Genomic DNA, 25,346 nt, shown 5'->3' with positions numbered 1-25,346 from the left:
GAGTGCTGCCTCTGGCACCCGTGCCATAGGTTCGCCACCACTGGTATTGAGCATATTGGAATTAGAAAATGCATATACAAAGCCTGAATTCTATGCCTATGTAGACATCATTTCAATGAAGAAAGTTCCTATTTCAACAAGCTCTGTTAAAGTTAAGCAGCACCAAATAACACAGAGGATAAATCCACCACTAAATCATCTACTGTGAATGGTGTGCTGCAAGTATACCCCTAATCATACATTTGTAAACCACATTGAAATATGACTAGAGTGCTTTTGTGTTTATGGTGACAAATATCTTTTGTAGATATAACCTGTAGTGCAGTAATGGAAGATGGATTAGAGATTAAATAGTTTCAATATTTATATATATATATAAAGTGTATGTAAAATATTTATATTAATACATAGACCTTCAAAAAATACATTTCTTTTTAACAAGAGCAAAATTTTCTTCTTATGTCAGTAACACGACCGGTATAAAATAAAACAATGAATAACCATGAAATTCTCTGACATTCTTTGCCAATGCTAAAGTAATCTTGTACCATTTCATACAGGTGGCTTTTATAGATTTGTACATAATCCTCTCCTTTGCTTGAGATCCGTATTTTTCCTGCAAGGGTATGAACTCTGTTTTCCCTCAGGGAGCTACACTTTAACAACAGATAATGCACACAGAAAAAAAATGAAAACATTGGTGAATTCATCTGTTTATGAGTGGTAACAATAAAACCAGCACAGAAAATCTGAAGTGAACAATATTTCACTGCTCTTATTCTTTATGGAAACAAGGATTTTTGTATTAGATGTCTCAAAACAAACAAATTAATACCGTATATAAACAGACCAAAAATCTTCCACAACATAGAATGAATGAACCTATGTCTATTTAGGACCTAAGAGGAACTTGGAGCTTTTTCACCAGCTATTTCCTGTAATTCTTACTGTGAGACCTTCTTAGGATAAGTTCACATTACATTTATTTGCCTCAATTGAAAAATATATTGGGAGGATTCCCGATATATCCTTATAATGGGGGATAAGGATGTGTTTCTGCATCTTTCCATTCTGTGTTTCCCACAATACACAACGTATACTGTGCAGATGAAGGCAAATAAAATGCCTCCATCTGCCAGTATATCTCTATGGTTACAGCGTATAAACGTACATTACTCGTGGTGTGAATGTAGCCTAACATTTTTACCAATCCATGACTGAAGAGGAAAGCGCACCTTACACCCACTGATAAGGGAGTATGGACTCATATACATCTACTTTCCATTGTAGTCATCTCATCTGGTCTGCAAGTGCCTCTCCTGTGTGAAACAAAGGGGCACATTTACTTACCCGTTCCTGCGCGATCCCTGATCCAAAATGTCCGCCGGAATGCACATCTGCCGCGATTCAAGAAGATTGTGCACCCGATTTCCTCAGGGCTGCCGGAGTTCACCTTCTTCTTCCTGGTGCATGTAAGTGCTTTGTTTGCGACACAATCGTAAATGTCTGATGGCCCGCCCCCCGATTTCTGTTGTTTGAAAGCCAGCACCAATAGCCAAAATCTGATCGCGTGTGACACAATCCCCGGCGCGATCCCTTAAAAGTTGGGAAACCTGACGAAAATTCGGCCGCGGGACCCATAGTAAATAAGCCCCAATGTGTTAAAGGAATAAATAGTCAAGCAATTCAAGCAAGTCTGGCATAGTAGCACTCATAGGCCCACATTAACTTAGATACTTGGGCCAGTTTTCTGTCAGACTTTGCACATTCTTTTAGGTACAAAATGCTTGCACAGGTATTCATTAACTGTCTTCTCCACATTTGTGTCACACATGACTCTTTTATGTCCAGGCTGCACTATTCTTCCTGCAACAAATTTTTACACTGAAATGGGTGTTCTGGTGCTCAGTCGGACCGTGTGGCAGATTTTTCATGCAAAGTCTGATATAAGTGTGTTGCACACTCCATGATAGAGGTGCACCAAAAAAAAGTGGTGCACTCTGTCGGAGGAGTGCAGGGGGCCCCAGATTCATGAAGAACATGTGGCACTATACTTGAATCTGCCGCCCTCTGCACACAACACATAGTGCAATTGGAACTGGTTTTAGTAAATGTGGGCCATAGTCCTTTATTAACCCCTTAACGACCTGGCCCTTTTTTGTTTTTTCACTTCCATTTTTCACTCCCCACCTTCAAAGAGCTATAACATTTATATTTTACAACGTAAAGAGCTGTGTGATGGCTTGTTTTTTGTAGAACAAATTGCACTTCATAGCATTTCATTTCCCATGCTGTGTACTGAGAAGCGGGGCAAAAATTCCAAATGCATTGAAAATGGTGGAAAAACGCATTTGCGCAGTTTTCTTGTGAGCTTGGATTTTACAGCTTTAACTGTGCGCCCCAAATGACATGTCTAATTTATGCTTTGGGTACGTGTGATCACAGGGATAACAAGTTTGTATAGATATGTTTTCATACATTTACAAAAATTAAAACCTTCTGTACAAAAAGAAAAAACATATATATATATATATATATATATATATAGTGATATTCTTCATACTTCAGTATATGGAGCTGTGGGTGAGGTAATTTTTTTTATCTTTTGATGACATTTTCAAAGCTACCATTTTTAGGATTGTACTACATTTCCATCACTTTTAGTAAAATTTGTAATATTTTTTAAATGGCAAAAAAGTGCCATTTTCGAACTTGGGCACTATTTTCCATTACGGGGTTGAACGCAGTAAAAAAAATTTTTATATTTTGATAGACCAGGCCTTTTCGAACACGGCAATACCTAATGTGTTTTTTATTTTTACTGTTTATTTACATTTATATCAGTTCTAGGGGGGGGATTAGATTATTTTTTAACTTTTTAAAATTTTTGTTTCTACTATTTTTCTGACTCCTTAGGACACTTTCACCATAAGTTAACTGATCGAGCCTATCATATACTGTCATACTACAGTATGGCAGTATATGGGGATTTTCCTCCTCATTCATTACAATGTGCTCATGCTCCGGCACCCGACGTGCGCCATACTATTATTAAGGGGTTAAGTCACCACCATGAATTAATGCAGAACGATATCTTCAATGATACACACATATTAAGAATCACAACTTTCTCCCTGGGCCACCCCCTCTGTTAGACTGTTAAAATGTTATGATTTCCATGACTTGTAAACCACTTAAAATTCCTCCATAAATTTCAGCATAATCATAAACATGACCTAAGTTATTAGTATGTATTACTGCTTTGTATTTGTGTACATCTGTCATCTGTCACTTTTTAACCCCTTAGCGCTCTGCGCCGTAGCTGCACTGCGCTGAGTCCCGCGATTAGCGCTCAGCGCAGTACAGCTACTGCGCAGAGCCGATGCCGGTTCAGCGCTGTATAGCAGCCGAACCGGCATCGTTAGCCGCGGGATTTCAACGGTAATTTACAGCTGACATCCCCGGCTAACACCCGCGGTCGGAGTGGGTGTTTAACCCGTTAAATGCCGCGGTCAACGCGACCGCGGCATTTAACATGCCTTCTGGGGGTCTTTACCCCACGATCGCCCCCCCCGCACCGTTTTCGGGGGGGCGATCGCTGTTTTGGCTCCTCTGGGGTCCGATCGGGACCCCAGAGAAGCCTGGAGGGTTTACCTTTAAGATGGCGTCTGTGACTTCATCTTAAAGGCAAAGTGTCAGCCTATGCATCTGCATAGGCTGGCACTGATAATACCCTGCAATACATTAGTATTGCAGAGTATTATCAAGAACAAGCAATCAGATGATTGCTTGTTCATATCCCATGGTGGATCATGTAAAAAAATGTAAAAAATAATGTTTTTCAATAAAAAATTACTTTATAAATCACTAAAAATGCCCATAAGCCCCAAAACATATAAAGAGACATATAACGCTCAAAAAAGTCTAAATCATAACACAAACCCCACATATATAGTATCACCGCGTCCGTAACAATCCATAGAATACAACTAAATAACTATTGAACCCATATGATGAACGCCGTAAAAAAAAACGTCAAAAACCCGCCAAAAATTATGATTTTTACCTATTATATCCCACTAAAAATGCAATAAAAAGTGATCAACAAAACATATGTACTCCAGAATGATATTGTTGCAAAGAACAACATGTCCCGCAAAAAACAAGCTATCAACCAGCTCTATAGCCAAAAACGTAACAATGTTATGCCACTTGGAAGACAGCGATGCAAAAATGATAGATTTTTCCCCACAATAGGGTTTTATTTGGCAAATTTAGTAAAACATAAGAAAAAATATTCATGTCTGGTATCCCTGTAATCGTATCGACCCATAGAATAAAGATAACATGATTATTAGGCTATACGGTGAACACGAAAAAAAAAAAAGTTAAAAATCCAGTACAGAATTGATGCTTTTCTACTCATGACCTCAAAAAAAGTTCCAAAATTTTCAACAATAGGTGATACCAACCCCAAAATGGTAACACTGGAAAAAGCATCTCATCCCGCAAAAAAAATGCCGTCACATGGCCCCAATAACGGAAAAGCGAAAATTTTATAGCCTTCAAAATGGGGCAACCAGAAAACTAAAATCCTGGCAGCTGCAGGGTGCTCCTTCCCTTCTGAACCTCGCTGTGCTCCCATAACACAAGTAACGGCCACGTGTGGGGGGTCGCTGCACTCAGGAGAAATTGTAGAACAAATTTTATGGTGAGTTTTCTCTTTTTATCTTTTGGAAATGTGTAAATTTTAGGGCTAAATGAACGTATAACCGACAAAATTTGACCATTCTAAATTTCACCGCCATTTTGATTCAATTACTATGAAGATCTCAAGGGGTTAACAATCTTTGTAAATGCTGTTTCTGATAGTTTGAGGGGTGCAGATTTGAAAATGGGTTGGTTATATAGGGGGTTTTGTTGCTAAATATGTAAAATTTGATTTCAAACAGTATTTATCCCCAAAATAGTCAATTCCGAAAATACGGAAAATCGCTATTCGATTTGTAGGCCGCGTGACGTCAAAATAAATTATCCAAACATTTCAAAAATTATGAAAATGTAAAGTAGACAAATGGGAAATGTTATTCTGCAAGTTATTTAGGTGGTAAATCTAACTGCCTGAAAACGCGGTGATTTTGAATTTCGAAAATGGCAAATTTTTCTAAAAATTCATCATTTTTTTCTTTTTTTTGTAAATAAACGCAAAACTTATCAGCCAAAATTTACCACTGAAATGAAGTACAACATGTGGGGAAAAAACAATCTCAGAATCGCTTTGATAAGTAACAGTGTTCAAAAGTTATAACCACAGGAAGAGACACTGGTCAAATTTCAAAAAAAAGTTGCGAGCCTTAACCTGCAAACAGGCTGCGTCCTTAAGGGGTTAATATGCATTACATTTAAGTGATGTCTCTGATTGGTTGGCTCTAGGGAGGTTAGTGTCAGAATCCTCAGTATGTACTCTGGCTGCTGATTTGAGGGCTTATGAGCCCTGCTGGGAGGTTAACAGCTACAGTGCTGTTGGATGGTTGGATGGTTGAATCTGCAGTTTAGTGTTGGTCTCAGTGTTGAGTAATGCAGGTCCAAGCCAGTCAACTGCTAGGGGCGACATCCAGGGGCTGGATAAATTTCCAGAGCTCTGTCGGGTGGTTATTGTTTCTTCTGCAGCCTGATACAGTACAACTCAACCTGGTTCATTACTTCTGTGACCTGTAGTACTAATGTAACTTTTTATGTTTTTCTGGACATTATTTTAATTTTTATTAATTATATTTTTCTTTAGCCTGTATGTGAGCTAGACCCCAGTCAGAACTGTATGCTGTACTCAAGAATCCTGTATCCTGTTTGATGTGGAATCCTGTATCCTGCATGATCTGTGACCCTGAACCTATATTTTAACCTTGTATACTTTCTGAACCTTGAACCTTGTATCCTGTCTGATCTGGATCCCTGAACCTTATACAATACCTGATACAAAAACTCTGAACCTCAACTTGATCTGGAACACTGATTCAATAATCTGAACCCTGTTTCAGAGCCTGTACCCTGTTCCTGATTATGAACCCGGATCTTGTGCCTGTACATATGTCTGCTTATTTCTCTGAAACTCTGACAGGCAGTATTTAAATGCTTTAATATGTGGTGTGCTTGTATTAATATGATTAGAGTGACATTTAAACTGATCACTGTTGTACTGTGATATTATATCAGAGAACCAGATTATTTACTGCTCTAATTCATGTGTACATTATAGAGATGAGCGAGCACTAAAATGCTCGAGTGCTCGTTACCCGAGTCGAACTTTTTCCGATGCTCGAGTGCTCGTTTTGAATAACGAACCCCATTGAAGTCAATGGGAGACTCGAGTATTTTTCAAGTGGACCAAAAAAATTTGTCATTTTATTGAGAAATAAGGAAGTCAGTCCTGTTTCTACTTTTTTTTAATTCCATGGAATATTCGTGGAACTTCAAAAAGGAGAATGACCCGTGTTAAACATCTGCAATGTGTTCTTGACACATATTGTTCTTCACATACTATTATGAAGAACACCTTTCTGCACTAATGTCTTCTGACAAATTAGCAGATGTACAGAAACATCTGCAATGTGTTCTTCACTGTTCTTCACTGTGTTTCCTTAAGTGAAAGCAGGCAAAATACTCGTCCGAGCAACGAGCCGTTTCGAGTACGCTAATACTCGAACGAGCATCAAGCTCGCTCATCTCCAGTACATTATCTTAAATAACAATGATAGCAAGAAAAACAAACAATTAACCTGAAGAAGGTTCCTTATCTTACCCTAAATATATGTTATCTGAAACATTGTAGTAATGTGCTCCTATTATCACCCTGGTAATAAAAGCATTTACCCCTCTAAATATTTTCTCATAACAAATGATCAATAATTAATATACAGCTGACATTTAATAATAAATAGGTAAATCCTTATGATTTATAAAGATATTGGCCCACATTTATCAACACCGACGCCCTTTTAGGTTTTTGCATTGACGTATGTAAAACAACTTTTATGAAGCGAGTAAACCCTTTAATTGTTTTACAGGGGTTGAAACAAAATCTGTTGGAATTTTGAAATTGTAATTTTCAATGTATTTTTTTTTTTAATTCACATTCTCAGTGAATAAACTACCAAATTGCCCTACAAAGTTTAATTGCCCTACAAAGTTTTAATTATTTGTTTTAAACTTTTTCATACAAGTTGATGTGACACTGTAAACAGTTTATTTACTGTATATACTCGTTTATAAGCCGTGTTTTTCAGCACATTTTCAGACCAAAACCTCACCTCACAAGTCAATAGAAAACAAACCTTACATACTCACTCTCCGGCATCCCCGATGCTCGGCGCGGCTCCCGAACCTTGGCACGGCTCCTCTTCTTTCTTCTCCTTGCTGTATTAGACGGCTGAGACGCATCCACGCAATCTGCCGCCTAATATAGCAAGGAGATGAAAGAAGAGGAACCGCAGGGACTGAAACATCAGGGAGGCAGGCATCGGAACTGAAAGTGAGTATGTGCAGGCTGGTTGACTGTATAATACATGGGGCTGGCTGTATACTACATGGGGCTTGCTGTATACTACAAGGGCTTGCTGGCAGTATACTACTGAGGGATGGCTGGCTGTATACTACTGGGTGATGGCTGGCTGTATACTACATGGGGCTGGCTGGCTGTATACTATGGGGGGCTGGCTGGCTGTATACTACTGGGGGCTGGCTGGCTGTATACTACTGGGGGCTGTATGTTTGAATGTTATGTGCGGTTTTTCACATTTTCATTAAAAAACGCAAAAAAATGTTATTGAGGGACCTGCTCAGGTTTCAAGTCACTTTGAGAGGCCTAAATAAAAGTAAAACCCCATAATTTACCCCATTTTAGAAACTACACCCCTCAACCTATGTAAAACTACTTTTTTTGAAGTTTGGTAACCCTTTAATTGTTTTACAGGGGTTAAAACAAAATCGGATACAATTTTGAAAGTAAATTTTTTTTGGCTAAATGAATGTGTTTTTCAAAAAATGTACAAATTCTCCACAAAAAATGTACAAACGCTCCACAAAATGTGATACCCAATCCCTCCCACGTATAAAAATACCCCATATGTGGTGGTACCCTGCTTTATAGGCACAAGCCAGGGCATTGAAGGGAAGCTGCGCCATTCAGAGCAGATTATGCATTGTCACATTTATTGGCTATACAGTCTTTATTTTTTTGGAAATTTGGACATATGAGGGCTTATTTTTTGTGACATGAGATGCACTTTACAAATATTTCATTTTAGTGGGTCATTAGCTTATTGATGAGATTTTATTAACTCTTGAATGTATGGGAGAAAAGAAAATTGTCAATTTTGGTTCCCTTTCTTTTTGTATTTTTTGGGGGTTGTACACTATACACTAAAAATACTATTTTATCTTTATTCTACAGATTCACTACAATTATGGTGATACCTCGTGTATATAGATTTTCATTTATTTTTACAATTTTACTAGAAAAAGAATTAATATAGAGGAAATCTCATTTGTTTTTGCATTACCATCTTTTCGGAGACGTAACTTTAATATTTTTTGGTTGACAGAGCTAGTTTAGGGCTTATTTTTTACAAGTTGTCTTTTCAATTGGTACCATTTTGACGCACATAACTTTTTTTTTGGCGATTTTGTGTTTTTTTTTACTTTATTACATGTGTATAGGGAATGTTTTTGTTTAGGGGACTTTAACTTTACTTAATTAATTCTGTTTATTAAAAAATGTTTTTATCTAATGTGTTTAATTGTTTTTATTTACTTTTTATTCATACAGGTTAGCTTGAAAAAGCGATCCACTGATCCATGGGCTGCGATCGGAATCAGGCCCCCCCACCCCCCCCGGTAAGCGCTGCGAGGGGGTCCCATTCTTGTGAAATGCCCCTAACACGCCACGGTCAGCGCGGCCGCGTTGTGTTAGGGGTTAACACCCGCGATCGTTGAAATCGACGATCGTGGGTGTTAGAGGCCGCAGCTTTTGGGCCCAGCTCCGTTCAGGAGCCGGGGCCAGAAGTTTGATGTAATAGTACTGCATTTTGCGGAACGCACCTGCATTTTGCAGTACTATTACGTCAAATGTTGGGAAGGAGTTAAAGTTAGACTCTGATCATAATTTTTTTTTTTTTGCCTTTGTAACTTTACATTTAAATACAATAACCTAAATAATATTAATCTGAATCTACATGAAAACTCAATAATAAGCATATAGAATAGACATGATTGCCATAAATGAGAAAAATAATAACTCAGGGTTACTCCCAGTCAGTTGTCCTGCATTTGGCTCTGGTTTAATATTGTAATTAATAGGGGGTTAAAATTTTCCTGTAATTACCCATATATGTCTGAGCATTGTACTTAGACCTCTTTATGGGACTTTAATCATGCTAAGTCTCAGGTTTGCCTTTTTGTGTGCCTGTTTTTTTTTCCTTTTCTTGTCTTGTAATTTATGTTTATTGTTGTTTTGCCTTCTTATACCTTTTGTGATTAAGCCATTTTAGGGCTTTAGGAATAAGCCTGATTTTTAAAATATGTCCTGTGTCATTTTAGGAGGTTATTGTGCGGGAGGATCGAGGACAACTTTTTCTCCGAGTTATTTGATTGGAAGTTTTATTTATAAAAATGACTAGAACAGATAATCACAAAGCGTTTTGGGGAGCAAACGTTCCCTTTTCACATTGAATCAAATATCCATCCCCAGGTCCTGCTAGAGGCTCGTTATAGGAGGTTTGTAAAGCTTTAACATATCCAGGGTATTTTGAGATTGTTTTCTCATCACACATTTTACTATAAATTATTAGAAAAATTTTGATGATATCCTTTTTGTTTACTTTTGAAAAAAACAAAATGGTAACCAGTTAAAACAAAATGGAGGTGTAATTATCTAAATGCTGAAATTTTTTCAGACAATACAATACAAAAATTTAACTGACATTTTAAATGATGATGGCCGGCATAGAATGGAAGGAGCTCCATTCAGAGCAGGTTTGCATTGTCAAATTTTTTTTGAGGGATGAGATCCACTATGAAGCTATGGTCATAGAGAACAGCAAACTAGGAGATACATACTTCAATCAGGGGAAATGCTAGAATGTAAAGATTACAATTCATATAATTTTCAGAAACATTATAATTTCTCATGTGCTCCCACTGGATTTTTCAGAGTTTGTTAGGCAAAGTACACTGTGAGATTAATATAATGTAAAATAAAGAAAGAAAATAATATTTAAAGAGAACCTGTCCTCATAAACTATTACCAGTATGTTGTCAACTAGCTGAACAGCTTCTCAATCATGTTTCTTTCATGACCCACCTTGGAGACGTCATCAAGAAAATCATCAGGTGTTAACTGGTTCATAAAATCAGGGAGGTGAACAGTTTAACACTGAAGTCAAGCTCTTTCTGAATTTAAGTGCCTCCTCCCTTGTGATTTACATCATTCTTCGGATTTCAGGAGATCTGGTCAATGATGTCTGTGGATGCATTATCATCAATTACAGTGTAGGGGGCATCCTGAGGCAGGGAAATCTTGACTTGAGGGTAAACTCTTTGCCTCCTTGACTTCATAAAAACAATTTAAACCACACTTCAAAGTTTATTTTTTTGATGATGCCACCACACTGGGATATAAAAGATACATGATCTAGAAGCTGCTCAGCTGCTTGATAACATACTGGTAGTGGTTTATTTGGCCAGATTCTGATGACGGGTGCACTCTAAAAATGTGAAACTTGATGGACAAAGCACTTTCATCGTAATCCAATTGTATTCACTTCAATATCATTTATAGTGCATATTAAAAATTAGAAAAATATTTTTTTACTGAAAATGTAGTCCTACCTGACTTTTAAATTTCCTTGTTGAGGCTGTCCATCAAAAACTGATAAAATATCAAAATCTTCCTCCAGTGCAAATATTTGAAATGACAATTGTATCCTGTTTCTTTCGCCAGTGATTATTATCCATGTACAGTTCGCATAGTTTGGATAGCCATGTGGAAACCCAGGACTTTCTATTGTACCATTTGGACCTTGTACTAAGCCACCACAATTTTGACCTGTAATAAGAAATCATAAATAGTTGTTATTTTACAAGCATACCATACAAATCATACAAAAATAAAACCATTGAAAAAACAACCCCATCTTAAGGACAACTGGTATGTAATAATGGCTATGTACATGTACAAAATCTATACTAATAACTCGCCTTCTCTCCTTTCCTTTACTCTAGTCACATATACCACATACATGTATTTAAAGTTTATAGAGAAAAAAATGCCAAAACAGATGATAACCAAGCGACGTGAAGATGTTTGTAAAGCTCTCACTAGAAAATGATATCCATATTATATTGGGGATTTTATAGTTTATATGTTTATATGTTGTGATTTAGATGTAAATCCACTCAAATCTCCAAGTGGTACAAAAAATAACTGTTTGCAACATTTTTTTCAACTTCCACTCCAAAAATTAGAAGCTCATATGTTAAAATGAAACCAAAATTTTTACATGGATAAGCTATTATGTTACAAAATATACTTATAGTTCTCCAAAGTAAGATATTTTCCTAATAATAAATCTGCCTCACTGTCAGTTTATGTTGTTGTGCTTTTTACTTAAATGGAAGGAGAAATGTGATTATTAGCAGGTGATAGATTCCAATAGCCTATGTTATGCTGATTTTAAAAATGCCTTTGTCAGCATTCTGAACCATTTCAGTAGTTTATATTGTCTGGCTCCCTGCCAGCAGCATATAGTGAGTCCCAATGGAGGGGCAGCTGCAGCCTGTGTGTGCATATTTCTCCTCATGCATTCTTCATCTCCACAACCTCCCCTCCCTCCCCGCCTGTTCAATGCACATGACAGAAGGGAGCAGCGAGAGAGCAACGTGAGTGTGGAGGAGAGGAGACTGACACAGACACACATAGGCTGCAGATGAAGTTTTGACCGGCTTCAAATTGTTAGTATTATGATGCGGTGTTCCATTGTTTCTGTTTGGTAACTTGTAGAATGGATCAATAATAAGTGACAGATTATAAACATTGAATGATTGTTTTAATTCTAAAAGGAACCCTGTATGTACCAATTTAGAGTAAGGCTTGGTAGATAAAAATATAAAGATCAAATGTCACCAGAAAAGGGTCAAAAGGATGAAGACGAAAATCAGAGCCCCCTTAAACAATACACACAGAGTGGGCCCAACCCCAACATGTATATATTAATGGCCCTGAATATCATTTAACATTTATGGGAAAAAAAATTAAGAAAAAATATACAATTATATTAACATATTTTAGAATTATTTTGCCATTTTAAGTAGTATAATATCATGGGACATATTATTATTCAAGCACAATATCTGTAAGTTTTATGGTAAACATTTTTTTAGTTACACAAAATGCATAATTGATTATGTTTTATATTAAAATCACCATAATATTTTACTGCTGTTCAGTTTGCAAAAGGTTATTTGGGGAATTCAAGCTAAGTAGCTGATTTAATAAGATTTGCAGAGCATAGCACTTGGTCGGACACAGATAAGAAAGAATGAATGCTTTGTAGTAAATATAAGGGAATTCAAGTTGATAACTTTTTTATTATGCTTAAGTTATCAAGAATAACAAAGTGTAACACCAATCATGCATGAAAATTGAAAAGAAAGCAACCATTTCAGGTGCAGAAATGTATTTTAGCTCCAACATTACAGTTATGGACTGTTTATTTAGCTCATATGATCTATTTACTATTGAGAGTGCTTAGCCCATGACCGCTGCAACCAATCATCAGCTGAGCCAGGCAAAATAGGTAAGTATATTTTTTATTATCTCTCTCTCTCCAGATTTTGAGAAAACTTGAACAACCTCTTTAATCGTTAATGTAGTCTCCAGCAAAACTGACTTCAAAAATAAAAACCCATGTTATAAATGTACCCTTGTGCTTATGTGTTGCTATTTCTGCTTTTGTTAATATACTCTTTGAAATAAAAGATGGAAATAATGTTCTATAATATGAATGTTAAAGAGACATAAAATATTCTTCCATAATGCAGAAGCCATTGACTTCCATGAAGAGATTACAGACCTCATACAGCATCTCATATTGAATATTGCATGCACACAAAATTCATTCCTTTTTGTTAAGACTTACAACTTCTTAAAGGGGTTTCGGAGTCTTTTTAAAAAATGTGCTGCTTAAAAAAATAAAGATGTACTTACCTATTAGCGCCTTCTGGGTGTCCCGTGCTGCTGTTGCTTCGGTCCTTGGGCCATGTAAACAAACATGACCACGGGACCAGTGCTAGATTCAGCTTCTGGCCGGACCCGACAACCATCTGTCCCGCATATACAATGCTGTGAATAGGGACAGTTAGGCGTGGATGGCCACAGTTGGCTGGAAGCTGAGTCCAGCACTGCTCCCACGGCCATGTTTGTTTACATGGTGCACAGACCGGAGCGACAGCAGCGCGGGACACCCGGATACTATACTTCCATGCTTCCTCATACATGGATTGCACTTGAGTATTTGTTATGCAGAATGTGGGTGAGGGTTGTTTAAATCTCCACATTTTTTATGCAACTTTATTGTACTGCTGATATTTTAAGGAATGGGAAAACTATGTGGGTGTTTGGGTAGGAACAATCAAAAATTTACCATACACTGTTTATATTTATGAGCTCAAACAGTTAAGCTAAATTTAGGGCTTAAAAACTTGTGATTGTGGAACTGGAAAATAATCTTTTGGCATATACAAAAATATTTGGTGAAAAAGTTTGAAGATACTTTTAACAACTCTTAAGATTAAGACAAAATACTTTTTTTCTGTGAATTAGAACTTTTCATTTATGGGATTGAGTATATGAAGTTCATTAGAAATTATTGCAGTGGATGCGAATTACTATGTACTTACACATTCTAGAAAAGTCATAAGCTTTGATTATAATAATTGTAAAGTCTCCATTTGAGGGACTTAAGAACGTAAATGTGTGCCAATGCATAACATGGCTGTCAGTCTGAGATTTTTTGGAGTCTACTAGGATAATTATGAGTTATTTTCAGACTACAGGAAATTCTCTGCATGAATTTGTAAACTAAAGCTACATTTGAGACAACCCTTGTCTTGTATTTTGAAAAAAACTTCATGGATCTTTTCTACTTTTTATAATATAATTTATTTTTTAAGTTTACACAATTTGAAGCAACAAATGCTTCAAATTGCTTGAAATTTCTTTAAATGCAAATATAAAAATCTTTACATTTTACTTTAGTATGTCCAATCTTTTTAAAAGGAGATTTACCAGCAACATATTAACTACATGTTTAGAACTAGAACAGTTTAGGTGACTTTACAAACATGTTATCTTTCCTTTTTTAAACTGCCAATTTTTCATTGAAGAGGAAATTCCATTTTAATCTTAATGCGCATTATCTTCTCAGGGCAACAAAGGTGCGGTAATGACTGTTGGTGTAACTGTTTTGTTCTTTCTACTGGGATTTTTATATTTTTATAATCAGAAATACTACTAAATTAACAGATTACATTGAGAAAGGAATGATATAATTTGCAGAAGGGAGACATCCTGTCTTCTATGGTCCTATTACATTTGCAAAGTGCACCTTATGTATGTATCCGATCCCATGAAATCAAAGCATGCCTCCATGAAGTATGGGGGGGGAAAGTAAAAGTGCATAAAGACGTACTGTGATTTCAAGGGATCATATACATACATGGGTTAAATGTTGCATATGTAAGAGAAGAGGAATGACACATGAGGAGGAATAGATGGGAGGGTCTGGCAGAGCAGAAGAATGCTCTTTTGATGCCAGGTAATATAAGATAAAGTTGATTTATGAGGATGTAGGGAAAACAATTTTTGTCTAAAATAATAGTGTCAGTTAGTTATTAGGACTATATTAGACTCTGCCACTAGCTTCATTTTTAAAAATGTGGCGACAGCTTCCCTTGAAGAGAGAAGACTGCCACCCCTACAGCATTTGATGAGCTTTAGTAATTTTTGTATTAATTTCAAATAAATTCATTATTTTATTTATTTTTAAATTCAACAATATAAACTGTGTATATAAATAAATCCTAATGTAACTAATGATATTATATAGTTGAAAAAAAAGGGGACTAAAAACCTTTACCAAAACCGAATTGATAAAAGCCATAGACATTAGAGGTAATAGAACTAATTTGCCGAGTAAAACATTTACATTTATTGGGCATAATTTTATTTTGATTAAATTATGCTAACGTAGCTTTTTAAATATTTTCTCAGAAGATTATATTAGTTCCAAAGATTCTTGATTTTCAACAAATCAGATTGATTCTTAAAGCTTCACTTCCTCTTTATTCCTGTGAGCTTCATATAAATAAAGGAAAATAATTGTATAAGAGTTCAGAATATAAATCTGTAAAATAAGGGAGAATGAAGCCTTAAGGGGAATGCAGAAAAATGTATTGACTCTGGCAATTATACGTATACTAGGAATGCTAAGTTTATCCGAATTGCAGTCAACCTTAACTTGCCTATCAAATTTAGTTAAAGAAGATTATCATCATAAATAGAAACAATTACAACCTTAGTACATTTCACGTCCATGTACTTTAAAAAGTCAGCACTAGGGATGGGGGAATCGATGCAAACGAAGTGGAATTCAATACGAATTTTACGGAAAATTCATTTGGTCACGAATCTGAAGTTTACGCTGATTTGTGGGAATGAATTTTTTTTTGCTCTTTTTTTAGCTATATCCGCGCGAACACAATGGGGGTCATTTACTAAGGGCCCGATTCGCGTTTCCCGACGTGTTACCCGAATATTTCCAATTTGCACCGATTGTACCTGTATTGCCCAAGGATTTTGGTGCACGCGATCGGATTGTGGCGCATCGGGGCTGGCATGCACGCAACGGAAATCGGGGGGCGTGGCCGAACGAAAACCCGACGAATTCGGAAAAACCGCCGCATTTAAGACAAAAAATGTGTCGCGAAAATTACACTTACCTTCACCAGGTATAGGCCGGTGAAGTTCAGGGCATTCCAGCGCGCCTCCGGGGAACTTCAGCGCAGCAGCGCCACCTGGTGGACGGCGGAGGAACTACCTTAGTGAATCCCGGCCGGACCCGAATCCACCGCAGAGAACGCGCCGCTGGATCGCGAACGGACCGGGTAAGTAAATCTGCCCCAATGTGTTACATGGGGCAGAGAACTCTCGGAAGAAATAAGGAACATCCTCCATGACATCTGCAGACCTGTAAGCCAATCAGCAACCCACCAGCTTATGTGATGTCACACAGCCCTATAAAAACTGCCATTTGTAATCTCGGCATTTCACACTGCATGTGCTGTCTGTGACGTCTAGCTGCTTTTAATGTACTGTCCAGTAGCGATTTCTGCTCCAATCCCATGGTGTGCATTTAGAGGGATCTGTATACCCCAAATAACAGTTCTTTTTTGTTACTGAAGCGACTAGGAAGAAATCTGTGTCATATCCACACAGCTGCTGTAGTGATTTCTGCTCCTCCCCCTGACTGTGGGGCATCTGTATAGCACAAATTACAATAGTTTTTTGTTGCGAAAGTTGAGAGCAAGAAATAAGTGTCAAATCCACGTAGTTTATAGAGTGATTTTCGCTCCAATTACAGGGTGTCCATTGTGGGGTATCTGTATAACACAAATTCCAATACTTTTTTGATGCTAAAGTTGAGAGTAAGAAATACGTGTCAAATCCATGTAGTTTATAGAGTGATTTTCGCTCCAATTACATTGTGTCCATTGTGGGGTATCTGTATAACGCAAATTCCAATACTTTTTTGTTGCTAAAGTTGAGAGCAAGAAATACGTGTAAAATCCATGTAGCTGATTAACCATTATGTCAGACAGAAAGGTGGCAGGTGGAAAAGGCAGAGGTCGCAGCACAGTAAGGAGACATCGCAGCAGGGTTGACTCTGTGAGGCCAGAACTGCCATTGTGATCTAGCGGCAGTTTGTTGATCAACAACCCAAAGGTTGTTAAATGGTTGACTAGATCATCCAATTCCTCAAATATATAATCTGACAACGCCAGCCCAGAGTCCATGGGTTTGTCAGATACAACTATTAGTTGGCATGGCCCACAAGCAGGTCAGAGGCCTTCACCTGTCCTCAACCAGACTCTGTCCTGTTCATTTCCCTCAGCCAGAGAGCTACTAGGTGGTCTGGGCTCAGCATCACTATACAGTGAGGACAAAGTGTTTGAGGACAGACAGCAGCTGCTTGGCAGGGAAGAGGTGGGGCAGACATCCACTGCTTCCTGCAGTAGATAGGCTGTGCATATTGACACCGTTGAGGAGAATAGCAGTGACAGAGAAACACAAGTTGATGATGATGTAGCCGATCACACTTGGGAGCCGGGTGTAGCAAGGGATTCATCATCGTCAAGCGAAGAGAGTGTAGGCTCGAGCAGCGGAGCAGGCACCAAATCACTACTGTGGCCGTGAATCGGCAGGGTGGCAGCAGTGTGAAGATGAAAGCCAAACAACCGCAGGGTACAAATCCTGATTCGCAGATCCAAGTAAGCAGTGGTATAGGGGCTCTGTGAGGCAGCGGCGGTAGTGGTGACTCCGTGCAGAGAGTTGGTGGTAAAATCACCATCTCGGCGGTTTGGCAATTTTTTGTTAAGACACCAGAGGAGCTGAGCATGTGGATATGTAACATCTGCATTGGCACTATGGCCCTGAGTCAACACATGCAGCATCACCATCCAATGGCCTGGGAGAAAAGGGTCTCAGATTTGGTTGATCCTGCCAGCACAGCAACAGCAGCAGCACCTAGTTGCACACATGCCAACAACTTGAACAGGAGACGCCGCTTTCTCCTTCACGTTGTCAAACAGCTGCTCCTGCGCCAATGTCCACCTCCTCCTTCTCCACCACCACCTCAGCCTCCACAAGTCTAAGTGTTGCTCCATCATAAAACATGTGAAGGGCACAGCAGTGTTACGCAGTTCTACACCTGGATTTCCCTGGCAAACAAAGTCATAGAGGGGAGGAAACGCTCCGTGTCATGCAAGAAGAAATCAATGTGTGGCTTTCTCCGTGAAAACTGAAAATCGGAACCATGGTGACAGACAATTGGAGGAACATGGTGTCCGCCCTGCACCGAGGAGGGATGGTCCATGCGCCCAAGTCTTCCACCCATCTGCAAGACATTCTTAAAATGGCCAGGAAGGTGTGGATGCATTTCAGCTATTCTTAAAAAGCCAAGCACACCCTCCTTGAGTTGCAGTGGCAGAACTGCCTCCCCAGCATAGGCTGATATGCGATGTTCCCACCTGTTGAAATTCCAGCCTTCATATGTTAGACCACCTGTATGAAAAGAGAAAAGCCATTAATGATTTTTTGATGATGCAAGCGGGCAGGAGTGCTCCCTTTTGTAACTTTGATGTCAGCCACTGGCAGCTCAAGCATGACACCTGCGGTTTGCTCAGGTCCTTTGAAGAGGCCACGTTATTTGTCAGTTGCCAGGACTGCGGGATGAATAACGTCATTATGCTGCTTCATGTCCTGGAACAGATGCTGCAAAATCTGTCTGGTCAGGGCACAGGAGAAGTAGTGACTACATCTCATGGCCACATGAGTCCGGTGTGGGCTGAACTGGAGGAGGAGGAGGACATTGGAGCACAAGCAGAGTCTGGTGAAATTAGTGTTTTTTCTACTCAGGTGATGGGAGAGGAGGAGCAGGAGCATCCGGAGGAGGTAGAAGACAAGGCAGATGACCCAGAAGCACCGTGGCAGTTTACTGTGGAGATGGAGGCTGGGAGTCCCTCAGAGTCACTTGCAGAGATGGCCTGCAACATAACTAGTGACAGCCGAATAGTCAACATCCGGCATAGGGATGACTTTTGGCTCTCCACCCTCTTGGACTGCCAGTCAAAAATGGTTGCCTTTTCTCCTGCTGCCGAGAGGGAGGAACAACTGGTGTACTATAGAGAAATACTGTGCAGACAGTTGGTCGCTGCCTATGTGCGCGGCAGTCATCGCTCATGTACTACTGCCACGGCTGCTATGGGTAGATTAGGGGGTAGGGACAGTAGCAGCTCCATCAGCAGCAACTTTAGTCTGATGTCCTTAATGAGCAGCTTCCTTCACTTGTCTAGTGAGGAGGGCAGTTGCCACCAACAGCAGAAGAGCATGGAGCAGACCCTGCACCAGCAGGTGGTGGCCTACTTGGACAGCACTCTACCACCTCAGGTAGAGGATCCACTGGTGCTCCATCAGCCTCCCACCATCTTTACCAGATTGTCACCCACCTCCAAACTCTGTCATTGTACCATTTTCTGACCTCCTGCTGCTGGCATCTCCATGCTCTATCATTTTGCCACTCTGTGGCCTACCATGTTGCTGCCACTTACAGAATTTGTCATTGTGCCACTCTCTGACCTCCTGCTGCTGCTGCCACTGCCGCCTCCACGCTCTAATATTGTGCCACACTGTGACCTACCATGTTGCTGCCACCTCCCGAATTTTTCATTGTGCCACTCTGCGGCTTACCATGTTGCTGCTACCTCCTGAATTTTTTATTGTGCCACTCTCTGACCTCATGCTGATGCTGCCACTGCCGCCTCTACACTCTAACATTGTGCCACACTGTGGCCTTCCATGTTGCTGCCACCTCCCCAATTTGTCATTGTGCCAGTCTCTGATCTCATGTCGCTGCTGCTGCCACTGCCACCTTTGAAGTTCTTTTTTGTCAAAGACATATATTTTCAGGGAAATTGTAATATAGCATGCATGTGGTGTCTCTATTCTTCAAATTAATAAATTAAAAATTTCAACTTTGAAGTCATTTCAAATTCAAATTCATTTCAAACTTCAAATTCATTTAAAAATTTGAATTCATTGTGCTACTCTGTGGCCTACCATGTTGCTTCCAGCTCCACAATTTGTCATTGAGCCAATCTCTGACCTCCTTCTGCTACTGCTGCTGCCACTGCCGCCTCTACGCTCTAACATTGTGCCACACTGTGGCCTACTATGTTGCTGCCACCTAAAGAATTTGTCATTGTACCACTCTCTGACCTCTGATCTGCTTCTATGAATGCAATACCTATATTTTCCGGATTCCGATAGAGCAAACATACTGTCTACCATGCCTTGATTATAGTCCCTTTTCTTTCCCGTGATTTTTATAGTATTACAATGTTTTTATTACCGAATTTCTTCATTCCCACCACTCAAGGTGAAGAGGGCTGACACTGCGAATCACATGACCCAATGATTGACATATTCCTCATTAGTTCCGCATGTGTCACCCCTCCCACACTGATCACCTGACTCGTGAGGTAATGGAGTGGGTGTTTTAAAAGTATTTTGTTCCATTGTACATATCAGATCATGAATAAGGCATGATACGCGAAACGCCAAAACGCGTTGATCTTTGTAACAGCCACGTGTGTCCGTATGATTTTTAACTTCAATAAAGGAAGATTTATATGACATTGGACCGTCTCCGTGTATGGTACAGAGTGCTGGATTCCGAATTTGTTTTTCCTGTTTGTTGGGCCCGTGGACAGAGGCCGGCTTCCGCAGCACCTGCCGTGAATTGGAGTACGGACAAGTTACTGACACCTCAAGATACGGGTGAGCCGGCGTTTTTCCTTTTCTCATTTGTCTTGTGCTATATACTCTCTGACCTCATGCTGCTGTCACTGCCACCTTCGAAGTTCTTTTTTGGCAAAGACATAATATTTTCTGGTAAATTGTAATCAATGATGCATGTGGCATCTCTAATCTTCAAATTTAAATTAAAAATTTCAACTTCAAATTCATTTCAAACTTTGAATTAATTTCAAACTTGTGCCACTCTGTGGCCTACTCATGCTGCTGCCAACTGACCGTTGTCTCCATGGAACACTTTGTGATTTCCATAATGCTGTTTTCACCCTCCACCACTCTATGACATTTCCAATATGTTTTCCCCTTCATTTCATCCGTCAGAAGGAATGAAAAAGCTTCAGGATTGATATGCAAACACTCCTGTTTGTTTTTGACTTTAGCAATACTGATGGATTAATGACTGAATGAAAGGGGACACTGATGGATGAATAAAAGGGCAAAATGATCAGTGACATCGGTGCAAAATTACTTTTGACACCATCTACACTCTTTTGGGGGGTTTCTACATGTATCTGCATTTAACAGAACAGGTTCTGTAGTAATCTATGGAATCCTCTGATGTCAGTGTAAAAAAAAGTGCACTTTTTGATGTTATAGTGGGATCTTGGCCCTCAGCTCAGTCCTTTCGTCCTGGAACAGACTTTACCTTGTCAGGCTGCATTCCAGCTTTACTTATTTGGTGAAGTTGGCCCCTGTAAAAGCCCATGGAATTGAAGAGTGAAGCAATTCTAAGAGCGGCGGCTGTCATGTGCGTGTCATACTAAAACACAGCATTGTTTGAAGACCAAAACATGTTCCCTATGCATATTTAAGCATGGAATAACGTTCTACAACACCCTACAGGCTCTTTGCAGCCAGGTAATACCTGTTTTTTAATGTGATTTGTCATGATTCGATTCGGGTCGAATCAAATTTCAAAAATTCAAAAATTTGCGGAATCGGGTTGAATCGAATTTCAACAAATTCACCCATCTCTAGTCAATACTTCTTCACGTCAAACAACAATGAATGGTGTTACTTGGGTAACCAAACTACATGCCTATTGCAACAAAAGCACAAATATACATGCAATATAAAAGATCTGCAGCCACACGTTGGTAGGGCAGGTGCTACACGGGTTCAGATACTCACTATGATATAGTGGAAAGCGTAAACCACCGCAAATAATAATCAATGTATCCCCATTATCCACTGCTTACTGCATTTGACAAAGACAAAACTAGGTGGAAACATTATGCACACATTGCAAAATTGTGGAATTACTCGTTTACTTCAAATAAATAATTCTGTTTGCTTTAAAGGAGTACTTCGGCTTTACTCTTTCCACTATAGCATAGTGGGTATCTGAACCCGTGTAGCACCCGCCCTACCAATGTGTGTCTGTAGCTCTTTTTTATTGTACATATATTTACTTAAAAAAAACTCTGGTTGAACTGGCTGTACACTACTGGGGGCAGGCTGGGCTGGCTGTATACTACAGGGGGCAGGTTGGGCTGGCTGTATACTACAGGGGGCAGGCTGGGCTGGCTGTATACTACAGGGGGCAGGTTGGGCTGGCTGTATACTACAGGGGGCAGGTTGGGCTGGCTGTATACTACAGGGGGCAGGCTGGGCTGGCTGTATACTACAGGGAGCACGCTTGGCTGGCTGTATACTCCTGGGGGCAGGCTATATACTACTGGGGGCTTGCTGGCTATATACTGGGGGAATCTGTGGCCAATGCATTCCCCACCCTCGGCTTATACTCAAGTATATACGATACTGCCTCCATATAAAGTGGAATTGTGTTAACATAAATATCTTTCTTTTAACCCCTCCATGATAGAGTCAATTTTGGCCTTTGGGGTGAAACAATTTTTTTTCCCATTGAGTTCTAATACTCAGCACTATACATGCAGTCCCCTACTTAAGAACACCTGACTTACAGATGACCCCTATTTACAAACGGACCTCTGGTAATTGATAATTTACTGTACTTTAGCCTTAGGCTACAATAAACAGCTATAATATCACATGTGTCTGCAATGAAGCTTTATTGTTAATCCTGGTTCTTATGACAAACCAACATTATTAAAATCCAATTGTCACAGAGACCAAAAAAATTCTGGCTGGCGTTACAATGATAAAATATACAGTTCCGACTTACATACAAATTCAACTTAAGAACAAACCTACAGAACCTATCTTGTAAGTAACCCAGGGACTGCCTGTACTGCCTGTGAGACAAGTTGTACTGATTGATGGTGTCCCCAAACTTATACTAGCATCTTATTCTTTATTTTACGTTGGCATCAGATAAGCATAAAATTCTTTATTTATTTTTAGATTACACCACAAAACATGTTGGGGTCCACAACAGTCCATTTTCAAGTGGATTAGCTAGCTCCTTAGTTTTTATTGTCTGTGGCAGGAGAAATGTTTTTCAATTTTCCTGATGGTTTTGAATGCCAAATATGGCTTATATGACGTTTCCACTTCATAAACCAGTCACTGATGCATCTAAAGATTAATATTATTATATTATATACCAGCAAAACAAATTGTAAATAAAATCAAGTAGACTTTCCTACAAAATGTAGGGGAAACTGAGAATTGTAAGCTCTAACAAGCAGGGTCCTGATTTTTATGATTATATAATTAACTTGCGATATCTTATTTTGTTGTGTGATCCGTAAAGTTCTGTGAATATGATGGCGCTGTGTAAATGAATCATTATTAAACTATCCCAGATTGAAGCGATTTTAATTTTATCTAGACCAAAGTCAAAGTTCAAGGTTTCATTATGTTAAAGTTTTATTTAGAAGATTGTTCCTTCATTTGAAATGCATTCATTTTATTCTATGTACTGTATATGATGCTAATGGCTATGACATTTGAAGGCAATTTGGGTAATCAAATATCAATGCTAATGAAAAGTAAATTGAGTCTGTCTTGCGTCTGTCTTCCATGCGGCTTAATTATAAATTATTAATATTTTCTTAGCCTTTGAAGTGTAGAGTTTCAGCATCCCACACAGAAAAAGTACAGCCAAGATTAATGAAAGGTGCATAAAGTTTTATATGCCTCTTTAGGAAAAATTGGAATAACTTATTCATGTCACTTCCTATATTCATGGTAAAGCCTGCTTATTATTTCTAAGCCTATGACACTGAAGAACTTAAATGTACAAAGTTTCTTCCAAGTTGGGTGTTCCATCTATTATTGACAGCAGTCTCTAAAAACAGTCACACAGGGAATTCTAATCCCAACTTGATTTAAATGAATGAATGACAAGTTAAACGGCAATATATATCTATATATCATTTTGTTTAGCTTCTCCTGACCTATAACATGGAGGCATGAGATTGGATTGAAGTTTGATTGGTGTGTATTTTAATCCATTGCTTAACAATGAAAGACAAAAATGAAAAACTTTAAATTAAAAAAAAATATATATCTAGAAGAGCTTACAAGAATGTTGGAAAAGAGGCTTATTCAAGAAAACTCGCAAACTAGACATGTTAACTTTCCCAATTTGTGTTGTTTTCTTCTCAGGGACTATATATATACATATATTTATACATATATGTATGTTTATATATACACACAGTTGAATCCAGAAATTTTTATATACACTACTATATAATAAGACACATGTAATTAAATCAAAACATAACTTTCCTGTTTGGTGTCAAATAGGATTATCAGAATTATTTATATTTGCCAAAAATCCAGAATAATGAGAGAATTTTAAGGCATTAACAACATGTTATTTATTGTCTGCAGGGTCATGGGGGAGGCACAAAAGCGTGTGTGGTGAAAGGGTTATAAATACCAGTTGCCATCTACCTAGATGACTCTTAAATATTCCACTAAGCCATCATTCAAGACCAAGGAGGAGCCTTACAAAAATTTATGAATTTGAAAGAGAAACAGAAGCCAAAACTATTATGCTAGACAGATACCTGTGTATCTCTGTATATTTCTTATCTTTATTTTACATATATGGGGGTTTATATACTCCATTTCATGTTTTTTATGTTATCATCTATCATCTATCATGGATAGAGTATTTAAACTAAAGATCACTTTGTGTGCCAGAGATTGCTGGGAAGGAACAAGAACACATTCTTCTAGGTGCTTTGTACATAACAGCTCCGTTTTTAATACCTGCAAACATGGACTATATTTATGGATAATACAACTTTCACAAGCAGGAAATATCAGGGCAACAATATTGCAATCAGGGGCATCGGCAGTGCCCCAAACCTCCTTGGGTCAGCAGGACATCTAGCTGCCCGGGGGATTCCTTCCCTCAGTGCAGGCTATGTTTTCCCCTGCAAGGACCTTGCCTCCAGGAGTTTCCCCGGAGGCTGAAGGACCTATGATGATGTCATGATCACATGACCTGCCGGGGGAAAGCAGTGCACATTACTAGTAGTAAGACATTACTTACTGGGGGCTGTGTGGGGCACATTACTTACTGGGGTGTGTGTGGGCATTACTGGGGTGTGTGTGGGGGACATTACTTACTGGGGGGCTGTGTTGGGGACATTGCTTACTGGGGGGCTGTGTGGGGGACATTACTTACTGGGGGCTGTGTGGGGCACATTACTTACTGTGGGGCTGTGTGAGGACATTACTTACTGGGGGGCTGTGTGGG

General features: G+C 39.0%; 1 protein-coding gene across 2 annotated transcripts in view; it reads right to left on the bottom strand.

The window, feature by feature from the left end:
• CSMD1 (CUB and Sushi multiple domains 1) overlaps positions 1-25,346 on the bottom strand; it is a 1,135,715-nt gene that overhangs the window by 909,422 nt on the left and 200,947 nt on the right. For both annotated transcript variants that reach the window (XM_072142316.1, XM_072142317.1), the window contains exon 2: positions 10,885-11,101. In XM_072142316.1, coding sequence (XP_071998417.1) covers positions 10,885-11,101 — 217 coding nt within the window. The remainder of the gene's footprint in view (positions 1-10,884; positions 11,102-25,346) is intronic.

Source organism: Engystomops pustulosus, chromosome 3 (assembly GCF_040894005.1).
Source record: "Engystomops pustulosus chromosome 3, aEngPut4.maternal, whole genome shotgun sequence".
NCBI classification, from domain to species: Eukaryota; Metazoa; Chordata; class Amphibia; order Anura; family Leptodactylidae; genus Engystomops; species Engystomops pustulosus.
Note: the sequence above shows the minus strand (reverse complement) of the source record. Positions and strands in the feature narration are given on the sequence as shown.